General features: G+C 37.6%; 1 protein-coding gene across 8 annotated transcripts in view; it reads right to left on the bottom strand.

Annotated features, from left to right (window-relative positions):
* Tsp26a (Tetraspanin 26A) overlaps positions 1-23,953 on the bottom strand; it is a 30,621-nt gene that overhangs the window by 4,915 nt on the left and 1,753 nt on the right. Inside the window, exons 2-10 of one of the 8 annotated variants that reach the window (XM_076791395.1) lie at positions 13,577-13,697; positions 13,409-13,482; positions 12,885-12,959; positions 12,206-12,304; positions 11,628-11,756; positions 11,050-11,100; positions 9,677-9,787; positions 7,588-7,704; positions 1,229-5,256 (exon numbers count right to left, since the gene is read on the bottom strand). In XM_076791395.1, coding sequence (XP_076647510.1) covers positions 5,188-5,256; positions 7,588-7,704; positions 9,677-9,787; positions 11,050-11,100; positions 11,628-11,756; positions 12,206-12,304; positions 12,885-12,959; positions 13,409-13,482; positions 13,577-13,697 — 846 coding nt within the window. In that variant the 3' untranslated portion in view covers positions 1,229-5,187. Of the gene's footprint in view, positions 1-1,228; positions 5,257-7,587; positions 7,705-9,676; positions 9,788-11,049; positions 11,122-11,627; positions 11,757-12,205; positions 12,305-12,884; positions 12,960-13,408; positions 13,483-13,576; positions 13,698-23,953 lie in introns of those variants that run through there. The other 7 variants (XR_013082609.1, XM_076791389.1, XM_076791388.1 and 4 more) reach the window with 7 other exon arrangements.

Genomic DNA, 23,953 nt, shown 5'->3' with positions numbered 1-23,953 from the left:
ATACAGAATCGTGTGGAAAAATTATAGTCTAGAGAATAGGAGCATTTAGATTGCGACTTCCTCTTCTCGTGTCAAAGTAAAACTGGTTAAACTAGTCTGAAAACTGAATTGAATAATTACACCTGGCGTGCGTTTTGCGTCACGCAAAATTTCTTCATAACCATTAGCGTGCCGTTCAACGTTCACGTATTATTTATCGTTAAGGAGCTAGAGGTCGCGGAACAGAAATTGAATATTGCTCATTTTTTTCAGTCGAAAAGAAATCCTATTTTTACGTTATCATAAAAGCTTATTCAAATGATTAAAAAAAAATAGAAAAGAAAGTTTTATATAGCTCTTGTTCCTCAAAAACAAAGCAGAACATTTTTATCTTACATCTAAAAACCATAACGTCTAGTTATTGATCAAGTGGAATGAAACTGGAATGTAAATTCTAGTTACCAAATTACAATTGAACCTAGTGTGCGAAGAGTTTCATGACACCATGAATGGAATGTCTTTTTTACAAATATAAGCGTATGTATAAGAATATAAGAGTAACAACACAAAAATTCGAGGAAATATTAATATAATTTTTTAAATTCACGTAGCACAATTTTCTAAATTTTCTAAATTTACGTATCACTATTTTCAAAATTTTGTAATTTCACGTAGCACAGTTTTCAAAATTATTCTAACAATTGTAACATTTAATTAACTGTAACATGTCCTCTTATAAAACATAAGAAACAGTATTATCTGTATTGTGGTATTGGATTTAATCACTGAAGATGTTCCTATCGTCATTTTGACGAAATCTTAGTCGTCCTGGGTGAAGCAACGGCGAGTATGATAGCGTGCATGGTACAGAGTGTTCTCCTGTCGCAAACGTAAATAATTGCGAGGCGTTGAACAGTGCAATATGACTTGGAGTGAGTCAGTCCATAGAGTTCGTCTATTCGAAAAGACCTTTCCTTCTGCGAATGAATTAAATGGTGACAGTAGAAAGAGATTGCTAACAGAAGTACAAAGGATGACGTCAACAGGGATGTAGTCACCCTTGTAGGCGATGCAGAAATTACGGTAATAGATTGGGGCTGAATTGCTTCTATCTAGCCTGGGAATGGCTGCTCGTTTGTTATTTTCTCGGTGATACTAGAGGAGACGGAAGATCAAAAGACAAGTAGGATAAAACGAAACGTGTGCGAGAATCAATGAAGGTTGCTGCCCCCCACCACTCCTCGTGGAAGGATAACGCGACGCAAACACGTTTATTTGGCGAAAGGGTATACATAATTACGATCGCAAATATAATTGCAATCTCTTGTCGCGTGTAAATAAAATATCGTTGTCGTCACGCGATTCGGAGAATCGTCAAACTGTATACAGGACTGTTCAAAACAGATGGGATAGATTTGTATTTGAAATGATATTGTAAATTTAGCTGCAACAGGTTGACATCATGATTTTTTTACAGCACATAAAGAAAATCAAATTAATTTTGTGAGAACTTACAACTTTCCTGTAGCAATATCTTTTTTCATATTTTACACCTTGCGTTTAATAAATATTGTAACTAACCGAAGACTATTGCTGAAATAAATGCTAGTACGTGTTGAAGTAGCTGGGTTAACATTTTTTTAGCTAACAAGTGTAATTGGGGTTAAAGTAGGGTTAAAGGAGTAATCAGTAGAATAAATTGAATCCTTTCAGTTTCGCCTTCATTGACAGAACTTTCTTACTCCATATATGTCCCAAATTCCTAGTCGATAGAAGTCCCAGAACTATCCTCACTGCCTCGGGGTATAACCCGTGAGGAGCCATGAACCGAGGTCTCTAGAGCTCCGCTAGTCCTTTTCTTACGTTCAGCGTGGATCAAAATAGTATCTCCTATCCGATATATGTCCCTAGCTAGACCCGTGTTTTGGACATACATCGAGCAAACACTGTACCTTGAGTTTGCTTGATTTTTTAGAGGTAGTGGTGTTTGTTAACGAAACCAAAACTGGATGGACAAAATTTGTTATTAACGATCACTTTTTCACTGCAACCTTCAGTCCTAATAGACACGAATTTTCTCGAATGGATTACGTATGTTCCAAAGAAGAAATTGCCGAGATGTACAGCAAGAAACCTTGTCCAAAGAACGCCGCAATCTTGAGCAACGATTCTGTGATCCTCGATGACAGGAAATACGTCATCCGCGTTGCTGCGGACAAGCGATTCACAACCACGCATAGTTACCAAGTCGATGCCACGCAATGATCGTTCATTCGTACAGGAGATTCGCTGCTCCTAGAGTGTGCAACGGATAAGCCGAGTACGATGAACTTCAGCGTATCAAATACTTAACCCATTAAGGCCCCGCTGTTCTTTGATTTGTTACCGCTAGCGTCGAGCGTAGCAAAGGATGGCGACTAGGGAATGATAGCGGAAAGGAAGCCATACTAATTCGGTGAGAAACATTTCTTTGTTCTTAATTATTCCTTTTTATAGAACGTTAATATTTCTGACATTATTCTGATTAAAATGACACCAAACACGACACCATTTGGGTCATATTTACAGGTTTCATTCGCAGAAACCTCGACTATCCGAACTAATACTACCTAATTACAGCGTTAGAGTGATCCTTCAGTTATTTATACAATAAATCGTGTTGCATATAGGTCGCATGCGAAACGCATTTTATTCTGAGAATTCAGATATCACCGGTTCGGATAATGGAGGTTCTACTGATTCGCCAATTGCGCTCGCAAATATGGTTCGAAGCGTGCCATGTTTGGTGTCATTTTAATCGGAAAAACGGCACGAGTATACCAGCGAAAGTTTCGTAAAAGACTAATTAAAAACAATTTGTTTTGCCGAACCCTTGTGTTCTGTGACGGTCGCTCTAGCTTGAAGTTCTTTCCCTTTTATAGGAAACTATGAACAGTAAAGACGTTCTAATCACTGTAGCCGAAAAAGAAGTCGTAAGAGAAGTGGTTAAAAGCCCACCGTGATCGAAGCTCCCACATAAACGTACCCTAAACATGTTCCGATAGAACGTGGTAATGGACGTAGGCGTGTAACAACGTTGCACACGTTATGGAAAGAGGTAGATGCTCCGAGAATCTCGGACCCTTATCATCGAAGGGAAGGCAGGAAAACCACGTAGAAATAAAATGGAAGGACAAGAGCAGTTCCAAGAAACGACGGTCGTAACTCTGCAAATATGAAGGAAGATAAAGCGTTTATTAAGCGGGGGCTGGCGCGAGTACCACATTTTCCGAGGAAGTAGAAGCCTCTTATTGAGCACACATATTGTCTGGCGAGTATGTGACCGGAAAACGAACAGATACACGGGGAGAAACTGGCACGAAGGCAGACGGGAAAAGTAAACTCCAGCCGTAGAACGAAAGCTGTTTAGGGTGCGGTCGGAGTTGACACGAAGTTGGTATGTGGGCTTCCATGTCCAATATGGTGATTGCGTGGTAAGGGGAAGAAAACAAAGACGTATAGCGAGCACAAGAGATGAAGCAACGGGGAAGATAATGTTTTCGCGTGGGTGGAGGCTTCCTTGCTAGGAGGACGCGAATAAAGAATCTTGTACGCATGCCTATACTCTATAAATAGACCCCTTAATTAAGGACTGATTTTAAACTGAGCATTTGTTCACTTGCGAGTTCGCAGCTTGCGATATTTAAAAATCGAGCCGCTGAGGAATGTTAATTTCTCGAGGATAATACTGATGCAGATTGTTAACGCTGAAACTGAGTTACCGTCATCGAGTTTCTTTGTTCACTCGTGAATTTATAGCTTGCGAATAAGCTGAAAGAAAATTGAGCCTCCGAGGAATGTCCGTTTCTTAATGATAATACTAACGCAGATTCTCAACACTGACATTATGCTAAACTCATCGAGTATTTTTAAGTTCATTTTAGAAAATGATCTCATCCAACAATTAAAAATGTCTCGCGCGTACCCTATAAAACTTAACACTGTTCTTCGAATAAAACGGTCTCCTTCCTTCACTTAAAGTAGTACGAAGCAAAAATTGATTATTTATAACGATAATATCATATTACTAAATAGCTGAGATGGGCAGAATTTCGTTTCAATCGAAGAGGACGAGTAAAAACGTCGCTTGAAATATTGTTTTACCTTTCAATGGTAATTCTGAGTCACTTGGAGAATAGCTGGTAAAATCTTTGTACGGGGGTGCTATTCGAGATTCCGTGTTCAGAGAACAAATTGTGCCCATCTCTGGAACGCGAGAAGATGCGACAAACGTTTTGAAAAACCGATCGCAAAGTTTCTTTCGAAATTATATTGAATTCTGAGGAATGTCAAAATTGTCAATACACAATACCTTTTATCAGGATAAATAGAACTGGCATCAATGAAAGCATCTCAACCTCTTGTCTAAATATTTTTGAATAAAATGTGTTGGACATAAATTTTGTTTCTTTCTCTTTAAGTCCGAATAAAATTAGTTCCGTTATCAACTGCGGATTTTTATGTACAATGAAAATGGTCTATATAGATTGCAGGGTACACGAGCTGGATAGATATATTGTAATAATATCAAATCAGCAGTATTAAAAATTCAGACAAAGAAGTTCTAAACATTGTGAAGAAAATTGTACAGTAAGTGGTTAATAGTGAAACTTTGAATGGTCATTCTCGAAGGTAAGCGAAGCGTAAAATGTCCAATAAATTCGAAAGTGCGGTTTGCGATCGATTCCTCGGCCCTTCGTCGCTAATTATTGTGTTTCGATGGAGGGAACGCGTCGGCGAATAATGCAGGATCAATATGCCTAAGTGGCCCCAGTAACCGTTTTAACGACCAATTGGGGCTACGGAAAGAGTTATTGTGTACTTGTATGTTGTGTTCTATGGCTTCCGCCTTTGTCACGGCAGTAGGAGAGTTTACTTTGCGGTGAAACCGGCCATGTCCACCGTTTAGCCCCCACGACTTCGCGTCGATCGACCATAAGGTTCCGATACGCTATTTACCCCTTGATTCGCTTTCCCAGTTTCCTTCTTCCTCGATTAACACAAGTGGCAGAAAGATCCGGCGAATGCCAAGGAATTGGCAGAACGATCCTTTCCGTTCCGTTCCTTTCCGTTCTTTCGCATTCTCCGCGAGTTCTCCGCCTTCGATCAACGGTACCGGCCAACATCGATCAACACGGGATGCTACACAGCCGTGGGGGCTCTGGATTGTCAATGCCACTTCGCCTTCTGCGCGAATATGTCCGCCCGCAGATTCTGGGCGAAACAGATACCTAGAATCTGAAAATAACACATCGTTTACTTGATTTCGCGAGCAATCTTTCATTAAACTAACAGAAATTTGCCGGATGGAAATAGCTGAGACCATTTCGTTGGGGGGAAATAACATGGTTACTCGTCGACATCATCGCGACACTCTGTAACATTTTCTTTTTCGTATCGTGGTTCAAGTAAAACTCGGATTAAACACACGTCACTGTAACTATACTATAGTAACTTCGTTTGACTGTAAAGTATTTCAGAAATTCTTAAAATTTTTTAATTTTTCAAATTTGAAGAATTTGAAATTTGAATTTTAAATTGAAAATGAAATTTGAATTGAAATTGACAATTAAATTTGAACTGAAAATGAAATTTGAAACTGAAATTTGAATGTGAAATTTGAATTTGAATTTGAATTTGAAATTGAAAATGAAATTTGAATTTTAAATTTTTCGAATTCGATTTTTTCTGTCTAGTTACATAGTTGAAATTTGAATTTGAAATTGAAAATGAAATTTAAATTTGAAATTGAAAATGAAATTTGAATTTGAAATTGAAAATAAAATTTGAATTTGAAATTGAAAATAAAATTTGATTTTGAAATTGAAATTTGAAATTGAAATCGAAATTAAAAATGAAATTTGAATTGAAAATTAAATTTGAAATTGAAATTGAAAATTAAATTTGAAACTGAAATTTGAATTTGAAATTTGAATTTAAAATTTTTCGAATTCGATTTTTTCTGTCTAGTTACATAGTTTTCAAGCGAGAAATTTCTTCAAATGTACGCAATATTAAAAATTCCACATTTTCGTAAACTTCGTGTTGAATAGTAAAACTACAAAAATTATGGGAACCAATAGGCCATTTATTTCCCGCCAACTTCAGACGAGGCGAGATTTCGGAATACTTGTTAAACTCTGTAAACTATAACATGAATGTTGAAAACAATCGGTTTCAATCAGTCGCATGCAACAGTTATTGTCAAACCACGCGATGCACACACATGCCTAACGTAAGCATACAAACTGAGTAGTACGAAAATTTAGCAGTTAGGAAGAGACTATGCTTCGAATTAGAAAGCTGAATTTATGCGAAGTAAAATAGAAATTCTATGTACAAGTCTAATGATTGACAGGAAAATGAAGTTACATTTTAATAAAACTCGAATGTACTAGTTTGGATCAATTGATCAAACTGATGAAATTCGATTAATGGGAAGTAAATATCCATCGTAATTGTAATGTCTGTAAAATGTTTATAGAATGTACGGGGCAAAAGCGAAATAATAATAATAAAAATAATATCAATATTAAAAATCTGTGTATGGGAGTGGGGAACTTTCACAATAATTTCAAATTTTTTAAATTGTTTACTAGAAATTATTATTATTGCTACTATTATATAATTTTATTATCCACATTGATTAGTATTCAAAAATAGAAATACGAAATATTACTCAGTAGTACAAAAATATGAACTCGGCAAAAAAGTGTGAAATGGTCAAAGATTTAATGAGAAGAATTTAAATTCATTTGCAGTATCTTATACATCAGAAATCTCGAAAATTTCTGTCCAAAGAATCTAATGATATTCTGAATGAATAGAAAAAAAATACGCCAGAAATTAAAATAGGACACACAATTGTTAATTATTTTTAGTTTTCATTGTGCAACTTTAATCAATAAAGTAATAACGTATTAATAGCAGGTGTCCTTGCATATTCTGTTCAATATTATCGGCATATTACTATGCACAGCGTTCTTTCAAAGAAGCCTCGCCATCCATTGATGAAAGTTTCATCGATATACCTGAATATTATAGTAGGATAAATGTCACTTTTTAAATCTGGGCATTGAGATAATTATTTCAATTTCTAGCAACGGGCAGAATGAAAATTCGAGATTTTCGAGGTATTGGATTGTAGTGTACAGGGTGTCCCGAAATGTTGCACTTCCTTGAAATGATTCCTTAGGTCATTTGAAGTAATTTTTTCCTGTGCGAAAATGTTCTCCGCGGCTTCGTTAAGGAGTTATTAACGAAAAACACGGGCCAATCAGGGCACTACTATAGCGGGTCGAGGCGGAGTCCGTCTGCTGTAGCCGCGTTCTGATTGGTCCGTGTTTTTCGCTAATAACTCCTTAACGAAGCCGCGGAGAATATTTTTTCAAGGGAAAAAGTTTCTTCGAATAACCTTAGGAATTACCCCTTTCCAAGGAAATATATTTTTGGAACACCCTGTATTCTACCGTGTACGTGTCAATGTCACAGCACGAAAGCCGTTAGAAAAATTAAAGCGTTTCAGGCCTGACGGAACGAACAGAATGCTTATAAATAAAGAAATGATACCTGTGCAAATGCTGTACCAAACGCGCCAGTCACAATCGCGAGGAGATTTCGTTCCACCCATTCTTCCCCAGCCTCAATACAACCTTTTTCATAAATCACTTTGGCAACTTCAATGTTCTGGAAAACAAAGGCGGTCGACTACTTTCTCAAATCTCGCGAATCAATTAGTCCAACATAATTTATTAACAGACTGAGCTGGAAGACATTTAAAATGTCGAACAGTATTGATCGGGTACTTGAACAAGTTTCTGCTATTCATTTGGTAAATAAAGGTCCTTCGATCGAACAGAAAAATTCAGCATATTTTACTCAAACTATTTTCCATCGTTAATTATAAATTCGATGAGATTTTTTTTCTCCTTCGAGGATTTTAAGGAGGAGTGAACGATCGACAAACCATCGATACAGGGTGTCCCAGAAATGAATAACGCGGGCAAATCAGAGCGCGGCTACAGCAGGCGGATTCCGGTCGCTATAGCCGCGCTTTGATTGGTCCTTACTTTTCGTTAATAACTCGAAGACGTTTTGGCGCGAATTGGCACAGGGAAAAAATGCTCAGAATTCACCCCTTTCTTTTCCCGGACACTGTTTCTGGGACACCCTGTACAATTGAAAAGAAAATTATGTACAATCGAACAAAATAAGATTATTTAACCGTTGCTTTTGATCAAGTAAGGTAACAACATTAACGGAACTATCATTTTCAAATGGTTTTGTTCAAACAATGTTGACTCCTATATCGTAGTGACTGCCATTGGATCTGGCAAAGACAAAATGGCTGAAGGAGAACGTACAAGATGGCATTTCTGCATGAATTGGTTCTCTTTTTAGCCTGGTTTTCGATTCGTCCTTATAATCCAGGAAGAAACTAATTTCTTGTTTCAATTCGTCTTTAATGATCGATTATTAAAATTACACGAATGATATAACATTTATGCGGAATTTATTTTGGTGAGCATTTGACGGGTTCTCGACATATTCGGTCGGATTATTGAATTTCCGCTCTTCTATCTTAATACGTTTCTATCAAAGTCACTGTGCAATTAATGTCAATCAACTATACACATTAACAGCGGATGTTCATTAAATATGAATGGTTTCTGTTCATTTAGCGTTTCTCTTTAAGGACACCGTCCTCTTTTAGAATACTCAAAATATGTGATTTACCGTTTCCACAAAAAGTTTCAAGTTTCAATAATTTTATTTGCAAGTCGAACTCGAACGTCACTGCTTGAATTACTGTTTATTTTCGGTAAACTAAGTAAAAATAATTAGTTGGAAGCAAGTCGTGAATTCGAGACACTCGAACTCGTACTTACCCTTTTGACATGTGCGAACCAAAAACGTAAAAATGTGTCCTTTATTAGTGACTGTATACGTATGTATGTGCTGGTTAATATTCTCAGCTCTCCTAAGTACTTACTTGCTTCACGCAGCGGGCGTCTAGCGATGCTCGTTTACTCGAGTACAATATGCAAATACATACTGGACGCGACATAATTAGATATCGTTTACGGTTACAAGAGCAACTGAGAATCGTTAAATAGTGTGCTCCAAGCGAATCAAATCAAAACGAAAAAGTAAATACTTAATTAACGATTACATCCACGTCACATTTACATGCGACAATTGCGAACCGCCATTAAAACAAAAAAAGAAAAGAAAAATGGGTCATTGTCGGAAGTTAAAACTTTCTCGTATCTTTAACAATATCTTCCGAGGTTGCTTTGTTTGTCAAAAGAATTGAGCATAGTGCGACACATCTCTCAATAATTCGTGATGTCACTCGGGAAAAATTCTCTAGCATATTCTACAGTTGTAACTAGGATCTTCGTTCTAGTAACAACAGGAATCATTGACAGCTTCGGAGCTGCTACAGATCGCGTCCTATGATAGATTAGGAGCTGGTGGTGACGTAATTATTCACGAAACACTATACCTAACGAAAAATATTACGCGGTGGAATTGCAAAGACCCAAGGTCACGACTATAGACGAGTTTGAAAGTTTTCGATGTTGACGCTACGTACAAAGAGAAAGTTTAAACTTTCAGTTAGCAGGGGCGATACGACATTCATTTTAGAATCTACCTGTAAAACCATAGTGCTGACAACAGTACCAGCGACAGGTACGAGATTTAATTCTAGCCACTCCTCGCCTGCTCTTAGACAACCTCTCTCGAATATACTCCTCTCTCCAGTCTGCATTCCCCCGGGATAAACAGAAACCATTTAAAACAAACTATGACAAATAACTTTCAACCTCCATGTTTTACAACTACGTTATCGTGCCTGCAGCTGCTCGAGTAGCAATCCAACAATTCGAGACAATTGCCCACCAACGCGAATCATTCGAATTCATTGTTTATACAGGCAGCTCAAATAATTTTAAAACACCTGTAGACAGGACTCCATTACAGTCTGCACGAGCTCCAGGTACATTAAAATAAACAATAAAAATACACGATCTTTATTTAAAAAACTGTTTTCTTTCTTGGTACCCGTGTTCTTTTAAACCTCGTCCTTGTATGCTTTAAGTGTCCAGTGAAAGGTCGAAAGTGTTCTAGAACTTTTTCATAGGTTCTATTTGAAATGTGAACCGTGGAACTTTTTTTTGTGTCGATAAATGTGCAGAGGACTTATGAAACGTGAAAATAACATTGCTCTGCAACAGCATCACATATTTTGTTTATCAATGTTAAAAGAGTTCTCGATCATTGCTACAAACAACAAATACTATTCAGTAAATAGTACTACAGTAATATTAAATAATTATTACTCTTACGGAACGTTTAAAAAAATATCGTAAGAGCAGCTGAGTATTTAGAAATATTCGAAATATCTTTATATTTCGTTTCTGGCGTCAGTACTTTCACAATAATCATCGAGTATTTGAGAACTGTTTATTTTGAATCATCGCCAAGAACATGCTACCAGCGGTCTAGGATTGTTTTATAACCATTCGATCTACCTGTATCGTTCGTTTTAGATCTTTTCGCTAACAATTTTAACATTGTTTTCATTTTTTAACCGAAAATGAATTGATCCGTGAAACTTTTTGAAAAGACTGTAGACGCAATGAAAGTTTGTAATCTCTGATGATCTAAACAGGGGTAAAAGATACTAAGCCTCTAAATGACACACGTTTCTACTAGAATCGAGTCCTTAACAATCCTATGTCGCAAACTTAGAGCTGCTAGTGACTTTATCCTAGTAATAACGAAAATCACTAGAGAGCCGCCGCAACGTGGAACGTTTTATGAAACAGAAAAGAAATGGTAAGATGATCACATGAATGGGTGACGATAAACACAATAATTTAGGGAATTGTTCATCAATGACTGCAGGCGAGTAAGTAACGCTAAGAGAATTTCTAAGAAAAAGAAATTTATGTACACGATAAGTAAATGACTAGTCCTATTTCGACGTGAACTGTTACGATGTATTAAAGAATGTTTACTTACGTAGCTAGGCTTCCTAACGTCGTAGCCACACTGTTTATTTTTAATGATTTCCTGGAAAAAGAATAAGGGATGCTTAAAGACACAAGAAGACCGTTTAATACATCAATTATTTATCTAATCTACTTGTTTTTCGAGAGAAACTTTATTTTAGTTACAGTCTTTACTCGATATATGTCCCAAATATCCCCAATGCGGGGTATACCCCGCGTGAGGGGCCGCTAAGCTTAAGTGGCCTCGGTCGCCGAATAGTGTAAAGGGGAGTGTTCTAGCCGATATATGTCCTGTAGTCCCGTGTGCTGGACATATATCGAGTAAACACTGTACTACTAATCCTACAGAGGCTATACAGGGCCGTCGAGATGAATCCGGAATGTTTTCGGGAAGTTCCAAGGATTTTACAAGATGGCGGAGGTGATGGCGGAAATGGACGAGGAGGAGGTGAATCGGGCCTGCGGCGGGTTCAGGCACAAGCTCAATTTCCATTCTTTATACCGTTCACTATTTTCGTAGAAACAATGTCTTTTTCGGATTTACTTCGAGGACCCTGTATTTATATTGAATTTTCTTGGTGCAATTACATTTGGTTTTCGTTTACAACAGCTAAAAGGCACACCGCACGCTTCTCTCGAGCCAATGTCGCTCGACGAACAATTGAAATAATTGTTACGATCCCAGTCTTTAGGCCCCTCGATGCCGCAACACTGCAACTGTGAAACAAGACATTGTTAAGGCTCCGACGAACCTACTACAACTACCGCAGATAATTTTGCAATTTATAATTGCAATTCTGTTCAAAAATGAGAATTTAAAATTCACAATCAAAGTTTTAGTTTGACTAATTAAAAGGGGAATTTTAATGGCGATGTTTAACCCTCGAACAGCAGACCATTCTGATAGCTGTACAGGGTGTTCAAGCAATTGCTAGCTAACAGTATTTTTGAGAATAAATTTTAGAAAAAATTAATCAATTTTTTATCAATTGTTTTTAAAGATATTTTTGGAGGTACGAACTGTGAACTGAGTAATTAAATAACGATTTTGATATTCTGGATCGAAATAAACTCGGACTCCGCCGTCGTAGGGTTAAATACAATATAAATTTCAGTCTCAATGATAGATAAATATGTATAATTGAGTTCGACACCGTGATGCATACCCAATCCTCCTGAATCCAATCGACGAGATTCTGCTGATCGGGATCTTCTCTGTAGTGAATGATAAATGCTTGGAAGCCACCAGCGGCTTGCGACTTTATCTATTTTTGGAATCAAAGTAGTATTTATGGCTGTTATTACCGACAAGTATTCACAAGCAATTATTGGGAACAGAGAATTATCGATGACGAAATACGTCGAAATAACTTATTCTTGGACAGAATAAGTCACTCGAGAAAAAATCGTGCATTTCTTTATGCCAATTTATTTATCAATATTTATTTTTAATTTATTTAACAAAACTCCGAAGTAAAACACTTGAAATGTTTATTGCTCACAGCAACGTTAACCGATTTCGGTGAAATTTTCACCGTACGTATATGTATATATATATATATATATATATATATATATATATATATATATATAAAATGCAAGTTAAATGCATGTTTCAAATTTTCATTATAGGCGGAGATAAAAAAGTTGATTTTCACTTTTTTCTTCGCAATTCCGACCAATAGCAATTTTTTCAAAATTTCGTCTGCCCGTTACTTAGTAAACTAAGTCTTCTAACAGAAATCTCAACTCGTGTGGATCAATTTTAAGAAAATTATGCGATTTTGAAAAGCGATCGAAAACTTTTTGCCAAGTATGACAGATGTAAACTTGTTTGCAACTCACCCAGTCTTTAAAGATGAAACCTAAGACGCCAGCTGCCATTTCCATTAGCAACAATAATGCCAGAAATATTGCATACTGGAACAAATGTACACAATATTACACGACGATTAGTTTTGTTGCAAGATTGGAAAGATAACACAATGAATAGAATGTTTAGTTTAACAATGCTCAATTTTAAACACGCATAATTTTTGAACCGGCGAATTCCTCGCATTGAAACTTCGATTTTTGGCCTTTTTTCGTCAAGATCGAGAGGACTATATAAGAAAAAGTTAAAGATTTCTGGGTTGCGAAGGTGAAATTTAATCAATTATATTATAAATTAGAATGGTCCCAATAACCTACCTCGAAACGACACATTGTAACTAGGTGCATGATGCTACTAACATCGTCTAGAAAAATCTAATAACTAAACTACGGATCTTTAATATCGGGTATTTTCTCGCTAAGATAGACAAGCAGTTCAGATATTTATCGAATTAAAGTGCAGCTCGATGCACCTGGTCGAATTCTTTAGTACTTACTGCAGCTAAGAGGCACGTGTTTTCCCTGAGTGCACCAACACATCCCGTAAATCCAATGACAAATGTTACGGTACCTGCAGCGTAGATTGTTATTCGCAAAGCATTTCAACATTCGGAAATTCTTGTTCACAGTGAAAGCTGACGAAGACAATAAAATCAATAACTTACCGACTAGAATGAGGATAAACGCTGGATCGAGCGCTACGTTTGTGAGACGGGACAAGTTGTTAAACGTGTCCTTCTCAGCCCATGCCCACACACCCACAGCCATGATGCCCAAACCCAACCACTGGAAAAAAAAAACACGAAAAAATAGCAACAAGCTTCATAACATTTATGATTAAATTTTCGAGTCTGAGTTCTTACTATATTTGAAACCTGAGAATTTATATAAAAATACAACTTCAAGTAGCCAGTAATTTATTTAATTGTTCCGATACAATTGTGACGTTTAATAAGACCTGTAGAAATTGTTAAAACAAACTATAGGATAGTTGGCTTAAAAATGTTTGAATTTAAACGGGGGATTCCTGGTTGAGAAGGAGGGTAAATTTTATTCTTTTAAATAGTATAGTTTGATGACAGCACCCTCTACTCGAACATTTTTTACTTTTTATACTCCCAGTTTGGTAAGTAATCAATACACAGTCCGCATGCGTCTAGACTTGTTTACTCTTTCCGTGGCATTACGCCATCCTAATTCACTTTATCACGGATGTTATAACTCGAAGAATGTTCCTATGTATAAACTCTATCTCGAAATGTAGATGTCATAGCAAAAAGAATCCATTCCTTACTTTCTGTGGAAAGATTTAAATAACCAGCAACAAGGTTTCGTGAAGCGACGTTCAATATTTCCCCTAGACGAAAATTCCCTAGGATCGAATAACCGAAGGAGCTCGTTTGTCTACTTCGATCGCTTCTGTCGTTTTAATCGTATCATAATCCATGTGCATCGTCTAATGCTGTCACGCCATAATCTCTGCCCGCTTAATTATTAATGTCTCAATTACTCGAGCTGGTACGAGGAGAAGTTCTCTAGGGGCTCTTAATTCCTGACACAGGTACTACCAAACGAAACTAACGATGATACAATGGCAATGTTGTCGAGATCCTGTTGGTAAGACACAGCGCGATAAATATTAGGATTTGCTAGGGACATAATCCTAGTAACATGATTCACTGGAAGGCACTGCCGGTGGAGAGGAAGCCCAGCGAAATGTTGTGTACCAACTTAATACAAGTCCAAAGCCAGCCGATCGTTCTTTTTCTAATTTGCTGTCGCAGTAGTTTTTAATCTTTGCTGCGTACACCTCGAGCGTTGACGTCCCGAACAAAGAGTAATTATCGAACATGAAATTGAAAGCAGAAGTTGCCGAGGCTCCGCTCGATAACGGTGCGCTTTTATAGATGTATTTTACGTCGAACAGTCGCAAGCAATTTCCTCCCACAGTTTTCGCTTAATTATAGCCGAGAAACTCTCGGTTCTCATGGGAACCACGGATACGTCCACGAGTTTTTTGCGTTGGAAATTGAATCGGGAGAGAGACAGAGAGAGGGGAGCACGATGCGATTTAAACACGATGGGTCTGCATCCGATAAATTGATTCGATCGTGTCGCCGGTATTATTTTTATTGACACAATTACGCGCGCCTATCCGTTGCAGGGTTCGTCCGTTGATGATGCAAAGGGGAGCTTCATGAGAGACAGGGAATAGCACCCAGTTGAACCGGAACTATTTATCGTATCTTCCATGCCACCGGATTTCTCTTATGTTGGTAGTTTGCACGATTTTTCAGCCACAATTCCTGAAAATTATTGTCACTAGAACTGTTGCGGAAAAATTCGAAGATGCTGGGAACTTTACTTTAGTTGCAACTGATCCTACAAAAATTATACTATACCCTTATAGTATATAAGGGTATATTAATTATACTATATCCTTATAATCTCAGCAGCAATTCTGTGCGATGAAATTTAATTGTCACTAGGGTTTCCCCATGATCAATATTACGTCACGCATAGCCTAGAACCTAATTCCTACGCGGCTCTCTACGTGGTTCCTGAGGTTGTCAGAATCATGCCCTCAGGCAATGATTACGAGGTGTCGGGGATTTTATTCGACCGACGAAATGAGTCATACGGGTATTATATACGCCCACAATGCGCGTCATTCAAAATTTCCGGAATGGTTTTTTGTAACCCCATGAACTTTCCTTGTCGGATCTCAACTATCGTAGACCAAGAATTTTACAGTCGAAGACAAAATTAAGCGGGTACCCTCTAAAAACCTATAACTTTTTATAAATAAAAAGAAAAAGGAATCGAGCTTTTAGGTCCAATTTTCAAAAAGACATTAATTTTTCAACACAGAAGAATGCGAGAGCTTCGACGTGTTGGTTTCAACTTATTAAAATCATTAAAGGGGGAAAGACACATCCGTTTGGCCCCCCTTTATCGCAGTCGACGCGAACGATTTTTCTATAACACAAAGATCCACGATGCGTAACTGTGATTCGAGGTGAAACAGAAATGTTATTATAGAACGGACATTAAAATTCGCTCTTTGCGAGAGAGGAAGGGACGAGAAACGAAAAATAAAACGACACTTTTAGTTCCTACGGCGGTAGAGCGTTGCGGAGGGGGATAAAGTAATTTCCGTGACGTCCGAGTGCGCAGACGGAAGTTGAAACGTTTCCGATTGGAATCTGGAACGAGAGAGATTACGCGTCAATAATTATTATTGGCACGATCTGATTTCGTCGCGACCAATCCGGCCTAGGCAACGGCGGAGCCACCGAGGGGGAAAAAAACGTTTCGATGTTTGAGCAAATCCAGCGAAATGGCGCGCAACCTCAGTTTGCGAAAGGAACGGGCGGCCAGGCTCGACACAAAAAACCTAAGCAGCTAACGCGATTTACGATCGATCGTGTATAGCCTTGAACGTTAGATCGAATTTGATCGGCGCTAGTACAGCGTTCTTGTTCACGTGCAAGATAAATCCCATTTACTTGCAAATCTGTACTTCGTTTGCAGCTTTTTTTCTGTAAAAATAAGCACTGAAATGCCGTTACAGGAATTTCCATTGTGGATTGCACGAACGATTTCATTCGCCGTGGTCGTGGAGCTATAAAGATACTAAAGCTCGTATGCAAGAAATTTTTACTTTGCATAGAAATCCGCAAGCTAATAACGGGAAATTTAGCAGGAACGCGAGGGGCGAGGACTTTTACATAAAACTTCGGTTTGAGAACGAGCCAACTATGGCCGATAATTAAACAGCAATTTAAATAGTTTAGCGAGGCATTGAATTACAGACACGAGGTTTCGTGTGAAATTCAGTTTGAGGCTCTACGGTGATCACTCGTGTAACGGCACGCCTTTCGTCATTAGATTATTTCTTTATTATGCGAAGCCAGAGAGTTTTGCGAAAGTGCATTTCATACGATCCGCGGTTATTACGACAACTTAATTTTCACAGAGACATTACGCAACACCTTCGCTCTGCGAATCTCATATTCTCGATATGTGTCAATGCCATTGAAATACGGGGGATGGCTTCGACGACACAGAGGCAAGGACAATTTACTGATTCTCGAGTACTCTGCTATTTCTGCATTGGTGACGACAATATGACTCGAAACGTGTTTGAAGAACTTGCGGACCAGAAAAGAATAGTGTTGCTTTAACAATCGGTAAAAGAGAAATTATTCTTTGCAAATATATTTTCTTTCCTAAAATAAAAATTGGTATCCAACGACCCCAAAAACCCCTGAAACCGTACAGTTTGTATTTCACAACGTATTAGGGGTTCCCATAAGTAATCAATTATTTGATTATTTGAAAGATGGCAAACTGTCCTTGCTAATGATGGAGATTGTATAATAACTTAAGAAATGAAAACCTGAATTTTCTACAAAGTTTGTTTTAGATTTCTAAATAATTGATTACTTATGGGCCCCCCTAATATAATTGAGACATGAATTTTGTTCAGCGATTCTGGTGCACCGTCGCGTCAGATTACTGAAGAAGAAAGAGGACCTGTGCGAAGCATCTTCGTGAGAAAGTGCCAGCCCGTGGTCCTGCGGCCCTTCGAGTACACGGTGACATCGAGTCCGTGTTTGATGGGTGCGGGTGAAAGACGATAGCCAGAGACGCTGCTCATTGGCTGCCAGAAATTGGTATCGACACATCTGGATAATTTCCCCGGGGCATTAACCTATGACTTACGGACCAGCAGGGCTGACAGGGCTCCTAGAGCTGTATCGTTCCCGTCATGCACGTATGCATTCGGTCATTCTACGCCGAATCGATCGCCGAATGTCAGGAATTTTGATAGAATCGAAATGTGACATCAGCTCACATGACAGAGGAAGGAAGGTATTAAGTTATTCATTTCGTTGGTATTACCTCCGCGAAATCGTGTGTACGCGAGGGCATGATTCCCCGGGAAAACCGCTCCTGAAAACTTAACGCATCAATTACCTCTTGCACGCTGTCCGGGTTAATTCGTTTCCAACGCGAGCTAATTATTTTTCCCATTGAAATGTTAATTTTCTACTCGCGCAGAAACTGCTGTCACAGAGTTGCGTTACGAAAAAAGGGAACGTTTTCAGTTCGCGAACTCTTGAAAATTAATCAATGGTAGTGTAAACACTTTTATACCTTCGACAGCTGAAACTTTTGGAAGTACAGCAGGATCTCGATTATCCGAATCTCTGAATCTTCTTTGAATAACTCTGAGCCAGTGAAGAGCAACTCGCAGTTAATTAATTGATTGATTAATTAATTGACATTAGTTTAACAATATTCTCCCTGTTTAGTTCGAATAATGTAGGTTCTACTGTGCTTGCAATCGAAGCTTTCCGTTTTCAGCAGTCGGTGCTAGTTAATTAAATACCGATAGTTTATATAACGTTAATACATGAAAATATATGAAACAGTTCAATTTCAACGAATCGAATTAGCAACCTCCAATTTAGTTTGAAGAGCAACCACATAACATTCACCTGAATAATTCGCCGTTATAGTGCATTAAGGTTAATGTTTAATTTCGATTTCGTTTGCACGCCAGTCTATCTCAGTCGCAAATAGTTTGCTATTTAACTGTTACCGTATACTCTATCGTCAATAATTGGAAATTGGGTTTATAAATTCGAGATTTATAAAGAAAATTTTAGATGAAGATAGACAATGTAGGTGAACAATGAATTTAACAAACAAACGTAATTTGATCCTCTGGTGTTTGCTCTGCGGAGTAATTATTTTCTCGACGAAAGAACTTCTTCGCTAACATGTTAACAAGCTGTTAATTACGACGACACGGTCTGTCCGAGGTAACCGAACCATACTCTCAATTATAGCTAGTAATGTTACTAATTTTATTCCAGATATTTCGCACATAATCTACCAGTATTCATTAGTCATTAATTATACATTGTATAGCTGTTTTAATTCGGTAATAGCATAATGAACACTATGAAACGATTTGAAATACACCGTCGAAGACTCGTTATTAAGAATTATAAAAATTTTTAATTAGCGATGACGTAACTGTAATTTTATGACTACTATACTTCCTTTTCCGGAAAAATTATTATACACTGCAGTGTATTAGCTGAAAACTTTTGCTCCATCAATTTTCGTGTAAATAAGAATTTTCTATTTTCCTCATTTTTGACTTATTGCTAATAATATAACACGATTTAATGAAAATGACTATGTGCTTTGTATTTTATATGTATCCTACTTTTTTTGTTTCCAATGATTAGACTGCGGATCTTTATGCAAAATAAAAATGTCCTTCATCAGTTGCAAGAAATAGGAACCAAATAAAATGTTCTTCTTTGCTTGAATAATTTTAACAGATCCAAAACAATGGAAATACTAACAGCTCTATCAAGTCTCCCACTATTTGAAATTTTTAATTACTCAAATTTTCCTATAAACGCATAAAATCCACAATCTACTAATGATTGTTGTTACGAAACTTTCACCAACATATCCGTGACATTCTTCCGATTAAAATGATATCAGACACGCCACAATTCGGATCACATTTACTCGTCTGATTCACGATACAGTAGAACCTCGATTATCCGAACTGATCTGTGAAACATGAATTCGGATAATAGAACAATTATCTCGCTGCAATTCTAAATAAAATCTTTACCGATTCGTGTAACGCGATACTGGGGAGTTCAGATTCCCTCGGTTCGCATAATCGAGGCTAAACTGTCAATTGAACTAACAAATACGCTTCTATTTATGTCATGTTTTGTCTCATGCTAAGCAGACAAGTGTCGCGAATATGTTGGTCGAAGTTTCCACAGAAGAATAGTCACAAACGCAAAAATGTTTACGTACATGAAAACCTTTCGAGAGCTCAGTCACATATATCGAGGCATTACTGTACTTGGGATTGTGCCAACGTTTCTAGCAAGAGATTGCGAAAGAATAATAGAAACGGAAAGAACGAGCGAAATGAAGGAGATGACGAAAAAGAAAGAAGAAAAAATGCATGCGATTTGTGTGCGATTACAGGAGCACGCACGGTGTCTCGGGTGATACAATTGTGTAGAAGGTCATTCCGCGGGCAAAGATAAGTTGGAAACGTGCGACAAAACTTTTTCATAGGATGCTTTGTTTCGGGATAATCGTATTTGGAAATCGTAGGTACACCGTTGCATAGAAACCAGGCAATGTTTCCGTTTGTGACTTGCGGTTTCTACTAACCGTGGTCTCGAATGCAAACGTGCCCAACAGATTTGTAGATTCGATTATTTTCGGAACGAGGCATTTTGCGAACAAATTGTACTCTACAGGGTATCCCAAAAACATTGTATTTCCTTGAAAGAGGTGATTCCTGAAGTCATTTGCAGTAACTTTTTCCTTTGCGGAAATGTTCCCCGCGGCTTTGTTAAGGAGTTATAAACGAAAAACGTGGACCAATAAGAGCGAGGCTTCACGTCGCGCGGGAGAGTGGAGTGGTGTTGGCATTGGCCAAGCTGGAATCCGTCCGCTGTATCCGCGCTCTGATTGGCCCGTGTTTTTCGTTAATAACTCCTTAACGACGCTACGGAGAACATTTTCGCAAAGGAAAAAGTTACTCCAAATAACTCGAGCAATCACCCCTTTCAAGGACGTACAATATTTTTGGAACACCTGTACATGATCAATTTATCTCTGCGGATATTGCGCTTGTCAGAAAATTTTACACCGACGGAATAACGCAATATCCTTATCGTTGAGATCACAGGAGATTATACATTGGATTAATGTAGTCAGAAAAAGTGCAAGAAACGCTAATTGCAAGATTATAAGAGTGGGTTAAGGACTATGCTAAGCCAGTAGATAAAAATTAACAAAAGAGATTGTAAATGAGACTCCGAACTGAAGAGGATTGAGATAGGTGTTTACTACCCGCAAAGAGATGAATAAACATTTATATTTGTCTATGCATTTACATATACTTTCTTGAAATAGTTTTAACGCCTCCGCGTGGATTTTTGAAAAAATTTACCGAACACCGGGATTGCCGATCTCGGTGGCAAAAGCGATCGATTTAGGGTGAAACGACCCGCTTTGAATTTCTCTATCCCGCTACCCGCCGATATGAATTTAACCGTTCAAATTTAAATTTACATGGCACAGTTCACCAGCGCAATAAATCGAAATCTAATATACCGTATAATTCGACGGGACTTGCGATCCGTTTCGAGATGTCAGTAGATTTCGCGGGCGACACCGAAGCGTTTCTTATTTGCACGAAATAGCAATTGGACTGATTGACATAGTCTTTCCAAAGTAGGCGTATCTCGATGTCTAGATCTAAATCATCTAAATTATCGGCTTCATTCGAAGAGACGGAGCACGCGGAGAATCACGCTAGAATCTTTACAATAAATCGTAGCAACGAGAATTGCAAACGTTTAGTTAATCAAAAACACTTGACATAGCACTATGCTCCCTACCCTTTTCTTCACCGTCTGTATATACAACTAGCAACACGAACAACCTAAGAAATAACGATAAGATTTGTAAGGTCTCGTCTTAATTTTCTTTTTTAGCCACAGGAAATATTTTTTCAAGACGGTGTCAACTGCCACCGATCCCAGAAATTTCGAGTAGACCAGTGTCGCAAGCGGCTTCCGGAATCTTGTCTGGCGCTTAACTGGAAACTTAGAGCGTCAGCGATCGAGGACACGGATGCGAGAACAGCATCGGTGCACTTACCCTCCTTACGCATCCATGCGCATCATCCAGCCCTCCATATTTGACCCACTTGCACGCCGCGCACTTGCGTAATAAAAGCTCAACTAAGTCGCGCAATGCGAGCACGATTACGACAATTTGCTTTTTAAACTACATTAGCCTGAGGGCGTCTCGAAGGTGTCCGACGCGGCACAGGGTAGCGAACGCAGTATGTATTATTAATGTGGATATTCCTTCAACCCCTCGCCACGCTATTTCGCGACCGAACTCGCAACGTTTATACACTGGTGCAACATTGACAAATGTTTGTAATATATTTTCCAAACGTTTGTTTTAGATATCCTATCATAAAACGCATGTGCTTCTTTCTTTTTAATCTATTTCAATAATCTGCTCATTTTCCGTATCTTTTAATTCTATTAGAGATTCACTAATTTTTTAATCAAGTTAATTTAACAATAACCTTGGTAAGACGATATTGTTACGAACTAACCTTTTATTGTCTTAGTCTCCTCGATAAAGTAAATATTTGTAACAAATTATTGACTGCACCCAGTTAGGTCATAGTAAAGACGAGGAGGTCACAGATTATTTTCCATCGAGGCTCATACGCTTGGAATATGTTTAATTTCTTGGCAGAACGTTAGTTGATAAGTGGTTAGAACAGGGGGTCTAATTTCATCGACGCATCTTGAACTTGTTATGCTGTCTCGATTTATTGCTTATCATCCTATTGCGTGTTTAACAGCACCTAACTGTCGGACAAAAGACAACGGATAATAGAAATTAGAGTGAAACGGAAAACGGACGACTGCCGAGTTCTATCAAATCCCGTAACCGATTCGCTTTCTAATCGTTGCGTCATCGGTGATAGAAGTGTTGTAATCGTATAATTATCATCTGACATTCGCGTTCTAACGTCAAAAAAGATTTCGTTAATTTTTCTGCGTCCTCCATATTGCATATCATTAGACTGCGAATTTTATGCGCTTAAATATTAAATACGCGTAAATCATGTGCAAAACAGTAATTTGAAGAAGATACTACTTTTAATTCGTTAAAATTATAAAAAAAAAAAACAAATGTCTATATAGCTGTTGTATCTTGCATTTGATGTAGACCATTTTTATTTTGCATAAAAATCCGCAGTCTAATTACTCCACAAATTTTCGCGACGAAATATTGTTGCACTATTGCTGAAATATTGTTGAATTTTATTTATTACAAAACTGATTAGCTGAAATTCAAAGTAGAAAAATTAGAAAATATTTGAGAATGTCAATACATCATTCTCATCATTTATTAAAGTTATCAATGAAAGAAAGAAATTTCTATTTAGCGCCTTTATCTGACAGTTTGTGCGCAACACTTTCATTTTTTATAAAAATCCGTAGTCAATTAATATCTCGCACAAATGAAAATGAAATAAAAGGACATAACCGGAATTCTATACTTTGAGATCATTCAGAATTCATGCATGACATTTTAACTCGCTTTAACTGTCGTGTAAATTAAATATATTGTTTAAAGTATTTTACGAAACTATATGGGACACAGGAAAAAAGATGAATTAACAGTTACGGCGCTGTATATGGTCTATATCGTAGACAACTGAACTTTAAAATATTATAAGGTGATCCAGAAAAAATTGTCTTTAATAAGTAAAGAAAGGCAGAATCATAGTTTTTTGCAACCTCATCTACGAAAACATCTTGTTCGAATATTCGCCAAACGCACGTGTACTTGGCTAACAATAAGACTCGACCAAACACAGCTGTTACAATAGACAGTGATGCAATTCTACCGTACGAGAATAGATAAAAAAAAGTGTAGAACATAATTCTTGTAGAACGCTTCATTCTCCAGAAACTCGTAAACATATTTTATCAGAACCAAATTGGGGTTTATCCGAAAAATGGTTAATATTAAAATGTGTACAAAATATCATAAAAGTGAAATATTTTTGATTAAGCATTACAAATATTGATAATTATCGATAGATAACGTTTTAAGGAGGAAAATTTTCTTATTTATCTGAAAATATGCGATCTCTTTTGTATCCCTTGAAAAAAAAAACAAAAAAAGTGTAACTAACAGATCCGAAACTTGCATTTTCATTGTAGTTTCATTAAGTTATACAAATTTTTTTAGCTCGGTTTGGTAAAAAGGTTTTACCTGCCCGTGAACTAGAACACCCCCGGCATAGTTGTTTAATTGATGGTTGGCATAAGCGTTTGCTCATCGGTTCATCTGGAGTGAAAAATTATGAATTGATCTCGTCGGTAAACAATGTGTTAACGCAAAGATGCTCTCTTTCCACGTTTATCAGT

This window comes from Halictus rubicundus, chromosome 8, assembly GCF_050948215.1.
Source record: "Halictus rubicundus isolate RS-2024b chromosome 8, iyHalRubi1_principal, whole genome shotgun sequence".
In the NCBI taxonomy this organism is placed as follows: Eukaryota; Metazoa; Arthropoda; class Insecta; order Hymenoptera; family Halictidae; genus Halictus; species Halictus rubicundus.
This window is presented reverse-complemented; position numbering and strand designations above follow the sequence as displayed.